Genomic DNA, 18,319 nt, shown 5'->3' on the forward strand with positions numbered 1-18,319 from the left:
AAGGAAGTGCTGCACTAGTCCAATAGTTGAAAAAGCAACCCTATTTGCAACGTTTTAAGCCGAGTAGCATGGGGCACGTGGTATCGTGAATCAATCAACCTGCAATGCACCTAATGGTCACCCTAGAGTCTAGAGCTCATGGAATTTTCTCTGGTCAAAATATTCCAACTCATTTTCTACACTTATCATTGATCAATTAACAAGAAAAGTGAACAACTTTCTCAAGCTGAAGCAGTGGATAAGCCATGAACACACCTGACCTACCAAACAAAAAACACTAAAAAGCTGTTCGAATGGCTGAAAGCACAGACGACATATTAGGAACAAGATAAGGTCCATCACAGACACGCCAAGGCCAGTTTTTGAGTGTCACCATTCAATTTCAAAACATGGTCAATGAATTTGGCACTTACAACTCAGCTTTCTCATATTATGCCAATATTCCATGCCCCACTCACATTCTACATCTAATGATATGCTCAGTTGCATCATTGCACAATAATGAGAAATAGCAATGTACAAAGCCTGTTGCCTAATAATAGAGCCTTTTCACCATTCGGTTTGTTTTTCTTTCCTATCCCTTCCCCAAAATCCCAAATCCCATATCCGTTGGGGAGGAGAACGAAACATTTTTTATAAGGGTGTGGAAACCTCAAACTAGCATACGCGTTTTAAAAACCTTGAGGGAAAGCCCAAAGAGGACAATATCTGCTAGTGGTGGGCTTAGGCCATTACATTACACTCATCATTCAGACACTAATCATACAAGTAAACAAGTTCCAGGCCAGCATGAAGAGATTATTTAACAAAGGCTTACATTTATAAACTTCAAACTATATCACATGAAATCATAATGAAGAGTCTTACCTACAGTATTCACATATACAGGATGGACAGAAGTTAAGGGACTACAAACTCAAAGCTTTTACAACATCATTCTAGCTGGCTGTTTGCCTGCACTCCAAATAGCAAATGCCTGTAACAAAAACAACCAGCAGATGCATATTTCACTATTACCTTTACCAAAAACGGTCAACCGTTTGTATTATGATAATGCCTACGACGAATGAGTTCTCTTTCTTTCCCCCTTTTCGTGCCACTCCAGTCAGAAGTTCGTTTCATTGCCTTCCAGTTATCCGGGGCCGCACATCAATCAATAAGAATTGTTCTTCCTCATTCTCATTTTCTAAAGGTATGCAATTTTCTCCCGCCCTTTGCACCATTGTTCTTCTATACCTGAAAACCCAAACTCTATATAGTTACAGAATAAGAAAAGTTAAGGACTTTGAAGTAGCCTAAACAACTAAACGAGGCCGAGAAGTAAAACGTTGCCAAACTCACCATGATATCAGATAACTAAACTCGTTCGATGTTACTTAATACACATATATAAGGAGCTGCTTTCGAAAAACAGTATGAAGTGGAGCTAGTTATGATCAAATTCACTTAGAAAGACCCAACCATTCACAATAATTGACCAATGTATTATTTCCCATTACGAATCGAAAAACAATATGCACAAGGTTCAGTCCACCCAAAAAAGAATCCAAATGAGCATTCTATAAACCATGGGGTCGAAGCCATGGGTGACGAGTAAATTCGGTTGTACATGGACATAATATATCGAAGAATCCAACATATGAACACTCCTTGTAAGAATAAAAAACTAGGACGATGCTTGTATGCATTAGAGATTTACCTCGAATTACTAATGTGCTTTTAGAAAGAGTTCATCTCAAGGCAGTACGTTCGCCTCTTAACTAACATCTTTGCAGCTGTCCTATATGGTTCTTCAAAAGCTGTTGAAGCCCAGGAGCAATCAGGAACATCCTTCTTCACCGCAGACTGTTCACTAGGCCGAATAGCAACCAGTGTAGCGCCTTTCAATATCAACCCATTGGGCAATTCTAAGTGTGTGGCATACCAAAGCCTCATATTCAGAGCTGGTACAAGGGTTCTCTTAGATGCCGAAGAAGCAGACAAGGGCTTCACCCTCAACTCCTCAAGTTGATCTTTGTTCATGCATAGCACCCCTTGTCCATCCGCATCAGTTAGAACCAAACTATCCAAGGTCTTGTGATCTGCTATTATTGGTTGCAGCAGATAGTGCCTGGCTGAAGCCGCAATAAGCGAACTAATCGTCCATACTACTCTCAATTTTAGACCTCCATTTGTGTAAAAGGATTCGGGTATACTCCCATTATCATCGCTAACGCCGCCATTGCCAATACAGAAGCCCCCATCAGTCCCATTATCTTGAAAAATTGAAGGCTTGAAAGAGCCGGGGTGAATCACCGAAGAAGCCCCCAAAATCACACAATTATCCAAAGTGGATCCGAAATCGGCTCGCCATCTCAACAATACCCCATCATCAATACCCAATTCCCCACTCGGAAGCTCGATCCGAAGGAGTCGAATCTCATTGAAATTCTTGAGAACTTGGGTCGGAGAGTGATGGGTCACTCCACCTTGATCAATTTCACCATCCTCTTCGGTCCCAACCGCAAGAGAGGTGGTAGAGGAAGAGGAAACCAAACTCGAGGACGCTCGTGTCTGACCCAAAAACTGGCTCAACGCTTGGAGGGGTTTGACAATGCCACCAAATACGAAGCGGAAAATATTAAAAAAGGGGCCACGAGATTTACCAGAAGAGGAAGAGGAAGAAGACGATTCGTCATCAGAAATAACACAATCCACACGAACAACAACGTTCTCCACCTGCGGCACAAGGCAGTGGAACCTTCGAGAAACAACGCAGCATCGACCAAGAGCCTTCACGTCACCGATCTTGTTGAAAATAAGAAGAAGAAGGGAATCAGGAAGACGATCGAAGTGGTCGATACAGGAAGAAGTGGAAATGGAGGCGGAATTAACGGAGAACGGAGAATAAGGTTCGGGGTAGATCTTAGATGTCAGATCTAGGCGCAAGGACGACATTATTAAAGGGAAACAGAGAGAGAGAGAGAGAGAGAGAAAGAATGGCGGAAATTGAGGAACAGAGAAGATGGGTAAGGCGGAAATCAAAAGGGATGGCAGAAAACAGAGATGGGATTTGCAGGGGAGGCGGAAATGTGCGTATAAACAAGATGGGGGAGGGTAGATCCGAGTGGAAGAAGAGAAAAACCAGAAATTAAAACCCTAATCTGTTGAAAATCAGAAGAAATTGGGAGATGGGGAAGGAGGGTGGGAGAGAAGAAGAGAAAAGGAGTGGAAAGAGTCGAAGAGAGAGAGAGAGAGATTAGAAGGGGAAGAAGAGATTCATAGATCCACGGTTTTGTCTTTTCAGAGAAGAAGGCGACATGAAAATGATGGAAGAGAGAGATAGCTTGAGAGAGAAAATAACTGTGTTTTTTAGACACTCTTACCTTCTCCTTCCATTTTCCCACATCTTACTCTTAAATATTAAACTCTACCAAGGCCAGGATTCTATACTCAACCATGTTCGTGGATATATGGCTTCACCACACCTTACATGTTTTGTTATCGGACTAGCCATCAACCAGTTAAGTTAAGAGTCGGCATCACAGCATTATGTGCTAAATGAGACTCATGTTGCACGCCCAAAAGCACCCGACTCCGCCCCACTATGTTGTTGTTAAACACCCTCGGCCTCCGACCACCACGCGTATGTCTCAAGCATATGTTCAATTAACTCAACTATGTATGCCATCAAGACATACCAGTATGTAAAGTCAAGTGCATGACTACGATAATTTTCGTGATATATAGTGATACCAGTCATACATATCTTATAATCATACTATGATATCTACTTTTAAGTTTAATTTCTCAAAGATTTTGGTGATACCAATGCACGACTCTTAAATTGCTCTCATTCGACCATGTGAGAGTCAAGATTGAAAAGTGTCATGTCTGCATCATCCAACCCAAAAGTATACATAAAAAAAGATACATAAAATTCATTCAAAGTAGGATGAAAACAATATATGAACCAAAATAATAATTGATGTAGAAGGAGGTGTGACAATTAAAATAAATAAATAAATATGAAAATATGTTTGATGCTAGAAAAATAATATATTTTTAATATAGTATTTAAAATAAGACAATAAATAAGCATTCAAATAAAAACTTTAGTTATTAATGAAATTAAAATGGTCACATCAACAATATTCATTTTATTTACCAATAATAATAAAATGGAGAGAGGAAAATAAAAAAATATATAATGAGAGTGTTGAGTGGAGTCAACTACTGCATAAATTTGGTGTGTTGGGCCAACTAGTCTAGGGGCCTATCTTTTAATTATTTTTAATATTTATTTATTTATGGCTACCTAAACACCATCATCTAACTAATATTACAAATGTCACTAATAATTAATATTATTTTTTTTTTACAAAAATATTATTGATTTGATATATTACCGCTCAGCCTCTGTATATATATATATATTCTAATTTTATAATATCAAAATTTGAATTTATTATATTTTTACTTCGAATATATTATTAAATTAATTATGATCTCTTTTTAACTAAATTAATTGATATTTTGAAATTATTGATTAAAAATTATTTAAAATGAAAAATATATTAAAAAATAACAAATTATTTAAGGCTAGGTTCCATGAATCCTTTCGAGAAATTAATAGGGTAGGAAAGTTATTTATTTATAATCTGTAATAAATAAAAATAACAATAAATATAAATAGTTATCTTTAATAAAATATCAAATATACTAAATATCTTTAACATCTAAATGTTTGTATCCTCTCACCATTATGTTATTCAATGAAAATACAATAATTAGAGTGCGACTCGATAACCATAACTTTTTTATGTTCGTTCTAGAAACATTCAAATTCTTAATCAAATTAAAAATTAAAAAAAAAACATGTCACATGATTTATAACTATAAATTAAATTTGCTACCTAGAGTTCGACAACACGAACAGTTGAAAGATTCAAAAATTTAATCTCTTTTAACGAAAAGTATATACATAAATCAATTGAATTGTATTCAAGTTGATGAGATATAATAATTAGAGTACGTTGATAAACTAGCGAGAATGGTACCCCATAAATGAAGTAACATATTTTTAACTTTTTGTTGGACCTTCAACTATTTTACTTGAATTCTCTTTTAACCACGTAATTAGAATAAAGATCTTATTTTATTATTTTTTTTTTTCAAATTTTTGCAACAAAAAAATAGCACGTGCTAAAACTAAAATACTTGTAATGAACAAAAACTTATCCACATGCCTAATAAAAATAGACATTTACTTTCGGATCCTTCCTATATATATTAAATTATTATAATATCCTATCCAACAAAAATAATTTTAATTTTAATCTAATAAAAATATGTGTTTACTTTTTATTTAATTTTATATCACATATCACCCACGAACGGTTGATTGGATTAGATGACATAAAAAAGAATCAATGATAAAATCAAAATTATAAATAAATAAATAAATTATCCTTGAAAAAAAAATATTTTTACACTTGCCAGGTCTCGAAAGCAATTAATACAAAGTAAATAAAAACTTTTAAAAAATTGTGTAGAAAAAATAAAAATATAACATGATTGAATTTCATAAGGTATAAATCGTACCAAAAGTATGTAACACGATCCTAATAAATTCAGAAATTTATGATATTAAATTCATGAATGAATGAAATAATTTGGGTACATATATGAATAAATAAATAATAATAAAATGCATGGTATGATAAGTTAGCTTTAGAGTAGAAAAGATGACTAAATAAAAAAATAAATATATACGTAGATTAAGTTATACGTAAGTATAATTATTTTATATTAATTATTGTCCAACTTATTTTAATAATTATGAATTAAAATGATAAAGGATAAAGAAGAAAAACATAAAAAGTTTAGGAATACATTTAATATCAAATGGCCTAAGCCCTCAGAGAAAGACAAATAATAATGAAACAAAAATTTGGAGTGGCAATTCAAGTAATTATGTGGAAGTGAGGGGTGGATTTTATTTTTATTATTAAAAAAAATTGAAGTTTGGAATTTTTATATTTTTCAATTATATGTAAGTATTCTCCATGTCATTTGATTTGATAATTTTGAGTCAAATTAGTATAACATCTTAAAATTATGTTTTGGAATATTTTATATCAATAATATTGATTTGATTTCGTAACTAATTGATTACACTATACTGAAATATTCGACTAATAAATAGAAGTGTTCGAATGGTTCGAGAATTCGATCAATTTGGACTATACAAGCTAAATCATAAAAGTTTATTTGGGTTAATTTTTTTTTTTTTTTTTTTTTGATTTGGGTTAGGTTGATTTTTTTAAAAAATAAAAAATTTAGATTGGTTCGTGGGTTGACATTTGTTTAGTTGAGTCAACTTGATGAATCTGAAACATGGGTTAAAAAATTAAGAATATTTGACCTTTGTAATCAATATTAGTGATATTGTGAATATTGATATTTGAGTTATATATCATTTTAGTTATTAATGTAACTTATAGATAAATATAATTTTTTTTAAATAATTAAAAGAAAAAAATAACTCACAATCCAACCTGAAAATAAAAAAAAGTTGATTGGATTTAGTTATAAACTATATTTAAATGAATCCCGTCACCAATCTAACTAACTTGACATTTTGGTTGGTTAAAAAGATTACCCAACTTAATTCGTTACGTCCCCTACAAATGAATATATATTTTTTCTTATGTTTAATAAAAATTTTGAATTTTAATATTTTATATCATTTTTACATTTAAAAAGGTTTAATATATTCTGTATTTAATAAGTCACTTTTAATTTAAAATATTTCAAATTTAATTATTTATTAAATATAAATATAAATTTATTTTTAATAAAATAAACCCTCTAGATTATATCTACTATTATTTAAATAAAATATTAAATTAAAAGTTTTTAAACTCGTTATAATCTTTTTAAAAATTAATAAATTAATTTATAACTCATTAATTTTTTTTTTAATAAAAATAGCAAATAAAAATAATAATTATTAAAGTACTCTTATTACACCATAATTTAAATAATTCATGATCATGAACTTTATTAAAAATAAAATTACAAGAAAGAAATATTTACACGAATTAAAAAAGAGGGATAATGCAAAAAAATAAAAATCTGAATAGGTATAATTAGAGATATATAGGAAGAATAATTGAACACACTTGCATAAATAAATCCAAAATAAAAATGATTGCCTAAATATTATAATAATACAGCTAAGTTTATTTATTTATTTATTATTTTTATAAATTTTCAACATACATTAATGTAGTCCAGCTAACTTAGCATTATAAATATTTTAGGACATGACCCACAATATTTATTTATTTATTTATATTAAAATTTTCTAATAATAATAATAATTAAAAAATAGTGTAAAATGTGCCTGTCTCTTATATTATATACTTCGTCTATTAATTATATATAAATTTCTATATGATTTGCAAGGGTAAACATTAATAAATCTAACTACTCCTTAAATTTATAATTTTGATTTAATTCAAAATTATTAAATATTAATGATTTCGATTCATTTGTACAAGAAGTATCCATGAATGGAGTAAGAAATTAATATTTTGTGTGGGATTGGTTTGAGTTCGAGTTATTTATTCAAATTTATTTATGTATTTTCAAATCTTCACTTAAAATTTATTACTCAGCTTCAATATATATTTTAAAAAATTATAAACAAATTGGGTTGACTTTATCTTGTTATTCGGATTATCGAATTATTTGAACACCTCTAATTTATATGATTTAAACCAGATATGATAGTAACCCAAACTCTCCATTAGTATATTGTCTTCTTTAGACTTTTCTTTTCGGGCTTCTCCAAAATTTTTAAAACATGTCTGCTAGTGAAAAGTTTTCACACATTTATAATACTTAGTTCCCTCTCCAACCGACGTGAGATTTCAGAGGAGAGGAATGCATAATAGAGGAGAGGAATGCATAATGCCACAATATATGTAATGCCCTACAAAACAAAGATTATTATTAAAATAGAGCCTATAGTAGCCTAAGCAACTGATATGAACTTATAAATAGAACAGAACATTGTTGAAGCCATGCATTGAACACATATCTATATCAAACAGATTGATAGCAATCCAGTGTGGGTCTACAGTACACAATGTTCAAGAAAAGTTTCAGAGAAAACCCAGAATTTATTGGCTTAGGATTTGGGGGGTTGAAGAACACAAGAAGTTGAGAGCTTTTAATCTTCAGAAGCATATAGGTTTCTTCCACAGCGATCACATATGTTGGGATCACTTGGGGAGGAACTGTGTGGCTTTTCCTTCATCAGCTGTGGAAGATCAGTTTCCAGCACATCATGGAGTGCCTTGGACCCTTCTTTAAGCTCATCCAAACTGCACAACAAATGCTTATTTATTATCACAACACACGCTAGCTATATGAGACGGTACTAATATTGTTCGGGTTTTTAAAATGCGTTTGCTAGGGAGAGTAAAGAATGTTTCGCTCTCCTCCCCAATTGATAGGAGATTTCATAATCCACCCCCTTTAGAGCCCAGTGTCTTCACTAGCACTGGTTCACCTCTCCAATCGAGGTAGGATCTCACAATCCTCTTATCTTTGGAGCCCATGCTGGGCACTCGTTCCTCTTCATGGCCCAACGTCCTCGCTGGCCTTTGTTTCTCATTCCAATCAATGTGTGATCTCACAATCCACCCCCTTTCAGGACTCAGCTCACAATCAATGTCTGGCTCTGATACCATTTGTAACAGCTCAGGCCCACCGCTAGCACATATTGTCCTCTTTGCACTTTCCCTTTTAGGTTTCCTTTCAAAGTCTTTAAAGCACGTCTGTTAGGGAGAGGTTTCCACACCCTTATAAAGAATGTTTCGTTCTCCACGCCCTAGTATCCGTCTCGTATATGTTACAACAGTTATAAAAGATTTGACATACCTTATGGAAAGTGGAGGAGTTAACCGAATTATAGAATCATGTGTTGGCTTAGCAAGAACTCCCCTCTCCTTCAACTTCATGCAAATATCATATGCAGAAACAGGAAATAAGGCTTTGCTTTTGAGCTCCACAGCATTAAACAAACCTCTTCCTCGAACGTTCTTGATGTACCGTGGGAATCGTTCCTGAATTTCGATGAGCTGTTTTCTGAGCTCCTCTCCTAACTTAGCTGATCTGTACATTGTGTCGAAACCCATGTTCAACATTTATAATATCATTAAGAGAACAAAAAACAAAGAGGAAAAAGAAGGCAACAATTCATCATACCTCTCAGCAAGTCTCTCATCTTTGATCACTTCAAGCGACGCAATAGCAACGGCACTCGCCAACGGATTACCCCCAAAAGTACTACGCATTGTAAGATAAAGGGCAAGGTCAGTTTTAATTGATATCACTACACAGCAGCTGTTCCACAAAATTTGAGAAGAAGAACAGGTAAAACATTGGCTTTAAAGAGACTTCAAACTCGTTTTACTAAAAGTTCGATATGGACTATTCTATTGTTCGAGACAAAGTACGTTACAGACCTCCCATGCTCTCCGGGTTGGATACAAAGCATTATGTCTTTGTCAGCAAGAACAGCACTTACAGGTATTACTCCACCTCCCAATGCTTTTCCTAGAATCTGAAATGAACAACCATGTAGAAGTTTATTCGCTGACGAAATTCTCGTACTAACGAAACGTTTAGGTATCCATATCAAGCAGTTTAAGCTCGAGTGATTTCTTTTAAAGGGTGAAGGTCGAAAAGAAAAAAGCTGGTATGAACAAATATCGACAGAAGTATGGTTAAGAAGCTCAGTATACCATTCCTCAATTAGTCCTTTTTCCTTTTTTTCCCTCCCGATCGTCAAACGTTATACTTTTTGTAGTCAAAACATGGCTAAGAATGTAGCAACCAACTTCAGCAGCACCGATACAGTCGACCCAACAACATGCTTTAGATGCAACATTTCTTATCTTCATTCGATGTGCTTTCGAAACATTGCTATAGCATATTCTAGTAAGAATCTTCCCACTCACGACATTTGTTCATAGAGTCAAATGACCTCGTGCCAAATGTACTTCTCAACATGAAAGGATAACTTAAATAAGAAACAAATTGTAGCAACCCAAGCTCACCACTAGCAGATATTGTCCTCTTTGGGCTTTCCCTTCCGGGCTTTTCCCCCTCATGGTTTTTAAAACGCGTCTGCTATGGAGAGGCTTCCACAACCTTATAAGGAATGCTTCGTTCCCCTCTCCAACCAATGTGGGATCTCATAATCCACCCCTTTGGAGCCCAACGTCTCCGCTGGCACACCATTTGGAACCTGGCTCTGATACCATTTGTAATAGCTCAAGCCCATCACTAGTTTCCCTTTCAGGCTTCCCCTTAAGGTTTTTAAAATGCGTCTATTAGGGAGAGGTTTCCACACACCTATAAGGAATGCTTCGTTCCCCTCTCCAGTGGGATTTCACATGATCATTCCTACATTTGTTGGTTTTTCATTATTTCCATAGCTAAAAGCTTTCAAAGCGAATTGGGAGATCTAATGCGTTTTATAAGAATTTATACAAAAGAAGCTAATAGGCCATTGATTGTGCTAGACCAGCTTAATCCAGAATGAAACAATATGAATGAGGAATGTTGATCAACCACCCTCCATTATCCATATATATCCTCAGTAGAGTGCAGGCAGCCATGAGAATTGAATCAAAAATGAAAAGTTCTACCATGCAGATTGTGGAGAAAATAGTGGACATGAAACGAAATATAGAAGAAAAAAGGGAGAGAATGCATTACCACTAAATCTGGTCTGACATTTTCCCAATCACAAGCCAATAATTTTCCTGACCTTGCTAAGCCAGATTGTATTTCATCAGCAATCATTAAGATATTATATTTCGTGCAAAGATCTCGCACGGCTTTCAAGTAACCATCGGGGGGGATAATAACCTAAAAGAATATCAAAATATCCTTATAAAAATGATTTGTAATTCAGAAAGGAAACAGTAAGAGTCAATAAATTAGGTAGCAATCCTAATTCATCAATGTAAGAACAGATAGGAACAATGTAAGATCTCCAGAATGTAAGATCCTTTTAACCCATTATTTTATTCACTATAGTTGGTGAAAAACCCCGATATAAATGCAGCTGAAAACATCGATCATACGTACCCCTGCTTCTCCTTGAATGGGCTCAAACAAAAACCCAGCTATTCGGTCTCCGTGTTCTGCATTCCATAAGAATGACAAGCAAGAAGTTAGACCAGATGCCAAGTATAAATCCCCATTACCAAGCAAAATATATATATGTAACGCCTCAAGCCCGCCGTTAGCAGATATTGTCCTCTTTGAGCTTTCCCTTTCGGGCTTCTCCTCAAGCTTTTAAAACGCATATGCTAAGGAGAGGTTTCCACACTCTTATAAGGAATGTTTTGTTCTCCTCCCCAATCGATGTGGGATCTCACAATCCACCCCCTTCGAGACCCAGCGTCTTTACTGGCACACTCCCTTGTGTCGACCTCCCTTCGAGGCCCAGTCTCCTTGCTGGCACATTGCCTGGTACATGACTCTGATACTATTTGTAACAGCCCCAACCCACCTTTAGCAGATATTATTCTCTTTGGGCTTTCCCTTTTGAGCGTCCCCTCAAGGTTTCTACACCCTTATAAAGAATGTTTCGTTCACCTCTCCAACCGATGTGGGATCTCACACATACACACTATATATATAGATACACACATACATATACACACGCACATATAGGGCCTCTTTCATAAATACATGAACAAGATGCCTCTTTCATAATCCTTTTAGGAACAAATTTCTTGACATGTAAATCAAAAACATGAGAGTAACCATGTCTTGGAATAATATATTCCCCTAACCTTTAAAGATTTTCTCAAGGGCAACTGCATCACCAAAATCAACTTTAAGATGTCCAGGCAACAAGGGCCCGAATTCACGGGTTGCTTCATTGTCACAGCTCATGGATATAGCACCCAATGTTCGGCCATGAAAGCAACCACAACAAGAAACAATAATAGCCTGCATATGTGAGAGAAGAGATAAGACTTCAAAGGTTATTTCATTATGAAATATTTCTAGGATAAGTTATTAATTTGTTAGCATAACAATATGTTCAAGATGGACTCGTTCCATTACAGTTTTACTTATAGATTTTTAGAAAAGTATATTATTAAGCTCCTTATAGCACCCATGTGCACTTAACAATCAATTCTGAACTGCAATGAAGGCTAATATACCAAGTGCTCCCAACTAAAATTGAGTACAAAGAAACTTTCAAATTTTGAAGATCACGATATGTAACAGCCTTAACCCATTGATATCAGATATTGTTCTCTTCGGGTTTTCCCTTATGGCCTTGCCCTCAAGGTTTTAAAACGCATTTGCTAGGGAGAGGTTTCCACACCCTCATAAGAAATGTTTCGTTCCTCTCTCTGACCAATGTGGGATCTCGCACGATCTAAATAAGAACATAAAAGTTCCTGATACCATTACCGTACCTCATCTTTGGGAATTTTCTTCTTCTTGTAACCCCATTTCCTTGCCAACTTCAAAGCAGTTTCCACTCCTTCAGCACCAGTGTTCATTGGAAGCACCATATCATAGCCAAAAATTTGTGTCAAGTACTCAGCAAACGGGGGAAATTTATCGTTATAGAAGGCTCGAGAGCTAAGAGTGAGTTTTTCTGCTTGTTCTTGGAACGCTTTGACGATCTTTGGATGACAATGTCCCTACACGAACAAGGCAATAAAAAAACAATTAAACATTGAATAAATGATCAAACAAGACAGTTAATGTTGAGTAATTTCTAAAACAAACACCTATTATCAGAATTAATAATGCTAACAAAGATCGACACATTTAAGGAAACTTTTTGAATGAAGGTTACCCGAACTAGCCCCCATTTACTTTGAGATGAAACGAGGAAACATGCCACCATTCAAATAACTTTCACATTTGGTTCACATAATGCATGGAGATCAGTTACACTAAAGTTACCTGGTTGACAGCAGAATAAGCTGATAGAAAATCCAGATATCTCTTACCCTCTGGGTCCCATATAGATGATCCCTTTGCTTCAGAGAATACAACTGGAATTGGGTGGTAGCTGCATCGACGAAAAGTAGCCATCCATAAGGGAAAAATCGACGTAAAGAAGCACATTCACAACTAACAAAGGAGATAAGTATAGACTATTTACAGCTACAAGACCCTTCTTCTGGTAGAAAGGAACACAAACAGCAAATTCAAGGCTTTTGAAGGGCATTTGATAAAGCATAGACTTATTTAAAATAATGTCGGCTGCAGAACTTCTTGTATGATATTGTCCACTTTGAGCATAATCTCTCATGACTTTGCTTTGGACTTCCCGAAAAGGCCTCGTGCCAACGGACATGTATTCCTTACTTATAAACCTATGATCATTCCTCGAATTAGCCAAAGTGGACTCCCTCCCAACAATCCTCAACACTTCAACCAACACTTCGACCATTTGATGAGTAACAAGACTACAAAAACTTATGTCTAACCAATAATTTAAGCATCAAACACTCTCTTATAAGCATTCATTTCACAAGATGATTGATATCTTCTGATAGATAGCTTTCGAGCATGAAACTCAGAAGCTTGCTGAACAGCATCTCATAGAATGAGACAGTCCACTAAAGACTAAGCATGTCAGGATTGAAACAATAAATATGGAGAGAAACAGAGAGAGCCCACAAGCTAAAACAACAGAAACCAACAGAATTCATTCAATTCAAGATAAGAGCAAGAGTTCAACAAGATAGGAAGCTCACTTATGGGCACTATGATCCTTTTCCATGTGGATGAGCTTCTCAGAAGCAGGAAAAGAAGAGGCACTGCTTTTGGGGACCGTGGAATATGGCCGCCTTCCCCTGCAAACCAACCTGACCAAACATTGCAGCTGCCTCCTGGACGCCATTAACGAAAGGGGTTTTTTCAGAAAAGCTTGTAATCTCAAACAAATTTCCCTTCTGGGTTTCTCCTCACAGCATCCACAGAGCGAAATATCCAAAACCCCAGATCCCAAACTAAGGCCTTTTATACGGCTATGCTATGTTTTTATGAAATGGAATCGAGTAGGTTAAACAACATACTCTTAAAAGCGATTGAAATAGGGAACCGTTTTTTCTTAAAATGAGTGTCCCATTAGCTCAACACTGTGAAATTTTGCTTGTCTTTACATCGCAGGCTGCCAACCAACAAAAACGGACAACCTTGCCTGAAAAGAATTCGTATTGTTCACGCAGCCCGTGAAGCGGCCCGGTATTCAAGAATTCAACTAAAAAAAGAACATTTTGGTTGAGTTTATTAGTAATTTTTTTTTTTTTTGTTAATTAAATGTTGTTAATGGGAAACTAATTTGACACTCTTTTTTAACTAAAAAATAAGTTTTTATATATTTAAAAATATATATTTTTTTGTTTTTCTCCTGAAGAAAGAGATGAAAAAAAAAAATTAAATATTAAATTTATATTTTCTTAAAAAAAATTATACCAATATGGCAAAAGATATAAAATTAGATGTTTTTATTTATTTAATGAGATCAGATATAATTCTATAAATTTTTAATTAAAATTTATTACATAGTTAGATAAAGATAAATTGGAAATTCAACAATTTATTAAAACATTATTTAAAAAGAAAACTAAATATTAAATTTTAACCCTTAGTTCTCCGATCTCATTCGCGACAGGAAGCTCAGAATTACAATCGGCCGCCAAGATCGCCTCTGTTCTGCCGACTCCCACCGTCTCTTTCTCTTCGTCCACTTCGGGTATGATTCTGGAGCTTTTATCTTATTGTTTTCTCTGTTTTAATGGCAGTAATCTTTCCTTAAATTGTAAACTCCACAATGGGGTTGCCGATGATACCGATTCGTGGCTCTTTCCTCTGCGAACTCCGTATTCTGGATGATTCTATTGGGTGATATAGTCGCTTTTCTTTCTAATTGTATTTGTTGTTTTATAAGCGAAGCAAAATGTTTTGAGTATTGTACTTACTCCATTTCGGTGGATCCCTCGAGCCTTCTAGGTAATTCAAAGTTGGTTTTCGTTTTTCCCTGCCTCAGATTATTGGGTTTCTGTTAGGTCTGAACATGAATTGGCTGACTGTTGGATTAGAAATTGTATGCCATAACCAAAATGGTCTGATACCCAATTGTTGTAGCGGAATGCCAAAAAAAAAAAAAAAAAAATGCTTTGATACCCAATTGTTACCCAATTGTTCCAAAAGCTCAGATACCACTTGTTGTGCAAAAAAATGTCACAACCACAAATCTCTGATACCAATTGTTGTACCAATAGCAGAAGCAAGATCGATGGTACTCACACACCCACCAACTGAAATTAAACAAAAGACAAAGATACATGGTTAAGAGGGAAGAAATTCCCGGGTAGCAACCAATCTCAATAATCAAAGTGTATATCTCACACTCTCACACTACAAAGTCTCTCAACAAATTAATATTCTTATTTAATCAAAATGGTTATAAACTAAATGGGAGTTAATAATCAAATTAAATGAGATTTATGACAATTTACAACAATCTCTACCTTGTCAGAAGATCTCCAAGCAGATAACTGGTTTGGTTGTCACCAAGTCAACATACTACTTCTTCCTTCTAACATACTACTTCTTCCTTCTAACATTGATTAGATTTTCTTCAATCTTCCTGCCAAATCTCCATACAATAGCATATGATTTTCCTAATGATTGATAGAGTTCCCACAGCTACAAAGATGCTATTCAGAGCTCGGATAGTTTACATTGAAAAATGACTATGAATCAGGAAGATTCTTCTGGTATACGTTATAAGGCGCGACTTGTGGCTAAAGGTTATGCACAGAAGGAAGGTATTGATTACAATGAGATTTTCTCACCTGTGGTGAATCATTCTTCCATTCGAATTTTGTTGGCTTTGGTTGCAATTTAATCTTGAGTTTGCACAACTCAATATAAAAACTGTTTTTTTGCCTGGAGATTTAGCAGAAGAAATATATATGGCACAACCCGTTGGTTTTTACTAAGTCTCAAGTTTGATTTAACTGCAATGACTCTATCTCCTGATTCATAGCCACTTGCCAATGTAAACTATCCGAGCTCTGAATAACATTTTTGTAGTTTTGGTACTCCATCACTCATGGGGAAAGCATATGCTATCGTTTGGAGATTTGGTAGGCAAATTGAAGAACATCTTATCAATGTTAGAAGGAAGAAGTATTTTGTTGACTTAGTGGCAACCAAATCAGTTATCTGCTGACAAGGTAGAGATTGTTGTAAATTGTCATAAATCTCATTTAATCGGTTATTAATTCCCATTTAGTTTATAACCATTTTGATTAAATAAGAATATTAATTTGGTTATTAATCCTCATCTAAGTTCATAACGCTTGATGATTCATATTATCATTTTGATACATGAATCATCCTTATATAAAAGGTTGTCGAGGATGATTGAGAGTATTGTTTTTTTATTGAGCTTGTGTGTCATTTTATATTTGTTGAGTGTCATTTGGGAAGAACTTTTGTTGAGAGACTTTGTAGTGTGAGATATACACTTTGTAACACTTTGATTATTGAGATTGGTTGCTACCCGTGGATGTAGGAGAATTTCTCATCTTCAAACCACATAAATCTGTCTCTTTGTTTAATTTCAGTTGGTGGGTGTGTGAGTACAATTGATCTTACTTCTGCGGTTGGTACAACACCTTAATCCCGCCTCTCGGGGGAATTCTGGGGGAATTTGATATATTAACCTGGAGATTAGGGGTTTAAGTTTCTGTAGATGCATACTTGGATTGAATATTGTGCAAGTGGACTTGGAGATTTTACAATGGATTAATCTCAGGCGCTTGACTTGTAACGTTTGCATGTAAAAGTGAGATTCGTTTGCATTGATTCAAAACTAGATAATCGAAGGTTCTAGTGAATGTGTATTCTAATTCCTTAACCAGAATTGCTATGAAATCCTGCCATATCCATTTTAATTTTTAACCATTTCCTCTAGTTTAAAGAATAATGTGCTTGGACTTTACCCTGTCCGTGTCGAATCACTCCGGCCTTAAGAGTCACAACTTGCATTAATCAGTCATGTCAAGAGCTCTAGACCACTTGCCTCCTGCAATATCATCTGTAATGATGATCTTGAGAGACATTCTTTTGAGTTTTGACAAAATTGTTAGTATTAGCCGTATGCTAGTCTCTTTGATCAATTTACAGGCTCACCAGTATTGGTTTTCTGGGTTGAGATAACTAGAGTACTATAGTGGGGTTATATCTCTTATATCATTATCTCTGGTAGAGTTATCATCATTTCCATCCATTACCTGTTGTTTGTATGCCCTTATATGTGGTGGAATGATAGTTGCTCTTATTGGGATTGTTCTTTTGGCAAATGCAGTTATCTACATAATTAGAATACAGCTTTTAAGAACATTGTTTGTTATAATGAAATTTTGTGAATAAGACCTGATCTGTCCTGCCATTAGTTTTCCATTGATGGATTCTGTGTCCCTTGTGTTTAGCATTCGTTACTTTTATGGCTTTGATCTTTTCCTCATTTCACAAAATCCCAATCTCTCTTTCCGACAATTTTAACCCGTTTTTTTACTCAGATTACAGTGACTTTAGTTGCAATTCTGATTATATAATTGGGCCTGTTCATCAACAACTACCTTTCCACTTATAGGGACCAATCAAAGTAACCAAAGATGGATCAAGAATCAGGAGGATCCATGGTTCAGGTTGGTAGCAATGTTGAGTCTAATCCAGACAGTTTAGATCGCGTAGGAAAGGTGAGAAAGCTTCTGTTCCGTCGAATGCTCCTAGGTATTAAAGATGGAAGGTTTTTCTTGGGCTCCTTTTACTGCATGGACAAGCAAGGAAATATCATCCTTCAAGATGCAGTGGAGTATCGTAGCACTTGGCGTAGCTCACCTTCTCCGATGGAACAACGGTGCCTTGGTCTTATTCTTATCCCCAACTCTTGCCGTGTTTCTTGTCATGTAGATAGTACCATTGATGAACAATTGGCGCTGCTATCTGTTTAGCAAATAAGATCAAGCCTTAGGCTAAGAGGGGAGGGGGAAATCTCCTCACTTGTTTAAAGAGAATGTTTATGGCAGTTTCCTATTACTACAGAAAAGTTCTAAAACAATCTGATGTTTTAGTGGAAATATGGTCACTTTTTAAATTTGGTTTAGAACTCAAATGTGTTAACGTTAAAAGCTTAATGTAGACATTTAAACAAACACACAATCGCCAAACTCTTCCCGTTGCATTTCATCAA

General features: G+C 35.0%; 3 protein-coding genes across 3 annotated transcripts; 1 reads left to right on the top strand and 2 right to left on the bottom strand.

Moving 5' to 3' along the window:
* Window positions 1-763: 763 nt before the first annotated feature.
* LOC111495564 (F-box protein At5g46170-like) lies at window positions 764-3,374 on the bottom strand. Its single transcript, XM_023145660.1, has 2 exons — window positions 1,700-3,374; window positions 764-1,236 (listed from the first exon to the last, which is right to left on the bottom strand). Exon 1 carries the CDS (start codon window positions 2,935-2,937, stop codon window positions 1,720-1,722), a length of 1,218 nt encoding a protein of 405 aa, XP_023001428.1. The 5' UTR covers window positions 2,938-3,374; the 3' UTR covers window positions 764-1,236; window positions 1,700-1,719.
* A 4,645-nt stretch (window positions 3,375-8,019) lies between these two features.
* Window positions 8,020-14,246, bottom strand: LOC111495559 (ornithine aminotransferase, mitochondrial-like). The gene is made up of 10 exons (XM_023145653.1): window positions 13,806-14,246; window positions 13,006-13,114; window positions 12,507-12,737; window positions 11,868-12,027; window positions 11,155-11,210; window positions 10,780-10,932; window positions 9,522-9,619; window positions 9,262-9,342; window positions 8,935-9,168; window positions 8,020-8,375 (listed from the first exon to the last, which is right to left on the bottom strand). The coding sequence occupies exons 1-10, from the start codon at window positions 13,949-13,951 to the stop codon at window positions 8,222-8,224; spliced, it is 1,422 nt and encodes a 473-aa protein (XP_023001421.1). The 5' UTR covers window positions 13,952-14,246; the 3' UTR covers window positions 8,020-8,221.
* Window positions 14,247-14,677: 431 nt separating this feature from the next.
* Window positions 14,678-18,206, top strand: LOC111495614. Its single transcript, XM_023145726.1, has 2 exons — window positions 14,678-14,806; window positions 17,720-18,206. Exon 2 carries the CDS (start codon window positions 17,742-17,744, stop codon window positions 18,078-18,080), a length of 339 nt encoding a protein of 112 aa, XP_023001494.1. The 5' UTR covers window positions 14,678-14,806; window positions 17,720-17,741; the 3' UTR covers window positions 18,081-18,206.
* The last annotated feature ends 113 nt before the right edge of the window (window positions 18,207-18,319 follow it).

The sequence above is a fragment of the Cucurbita maxima genome, unplaced genomic scaffold (genome assembly GCF_002738345.1).
Source record: "Cucurbita maxima cultivar Rimu unplaced genomic scaffold, Cmax_1.0 Cma_Scf00021, whole genome shotgun sequence".
In the NCBI taxonomy this organism is placed as follows: Eukaryota; Viridiplantae; Streptophyta; class Magnoliopsida; order Cucurbitales; family Cucurbitaceae; genus Cucurbita; species Cucurbita maxima.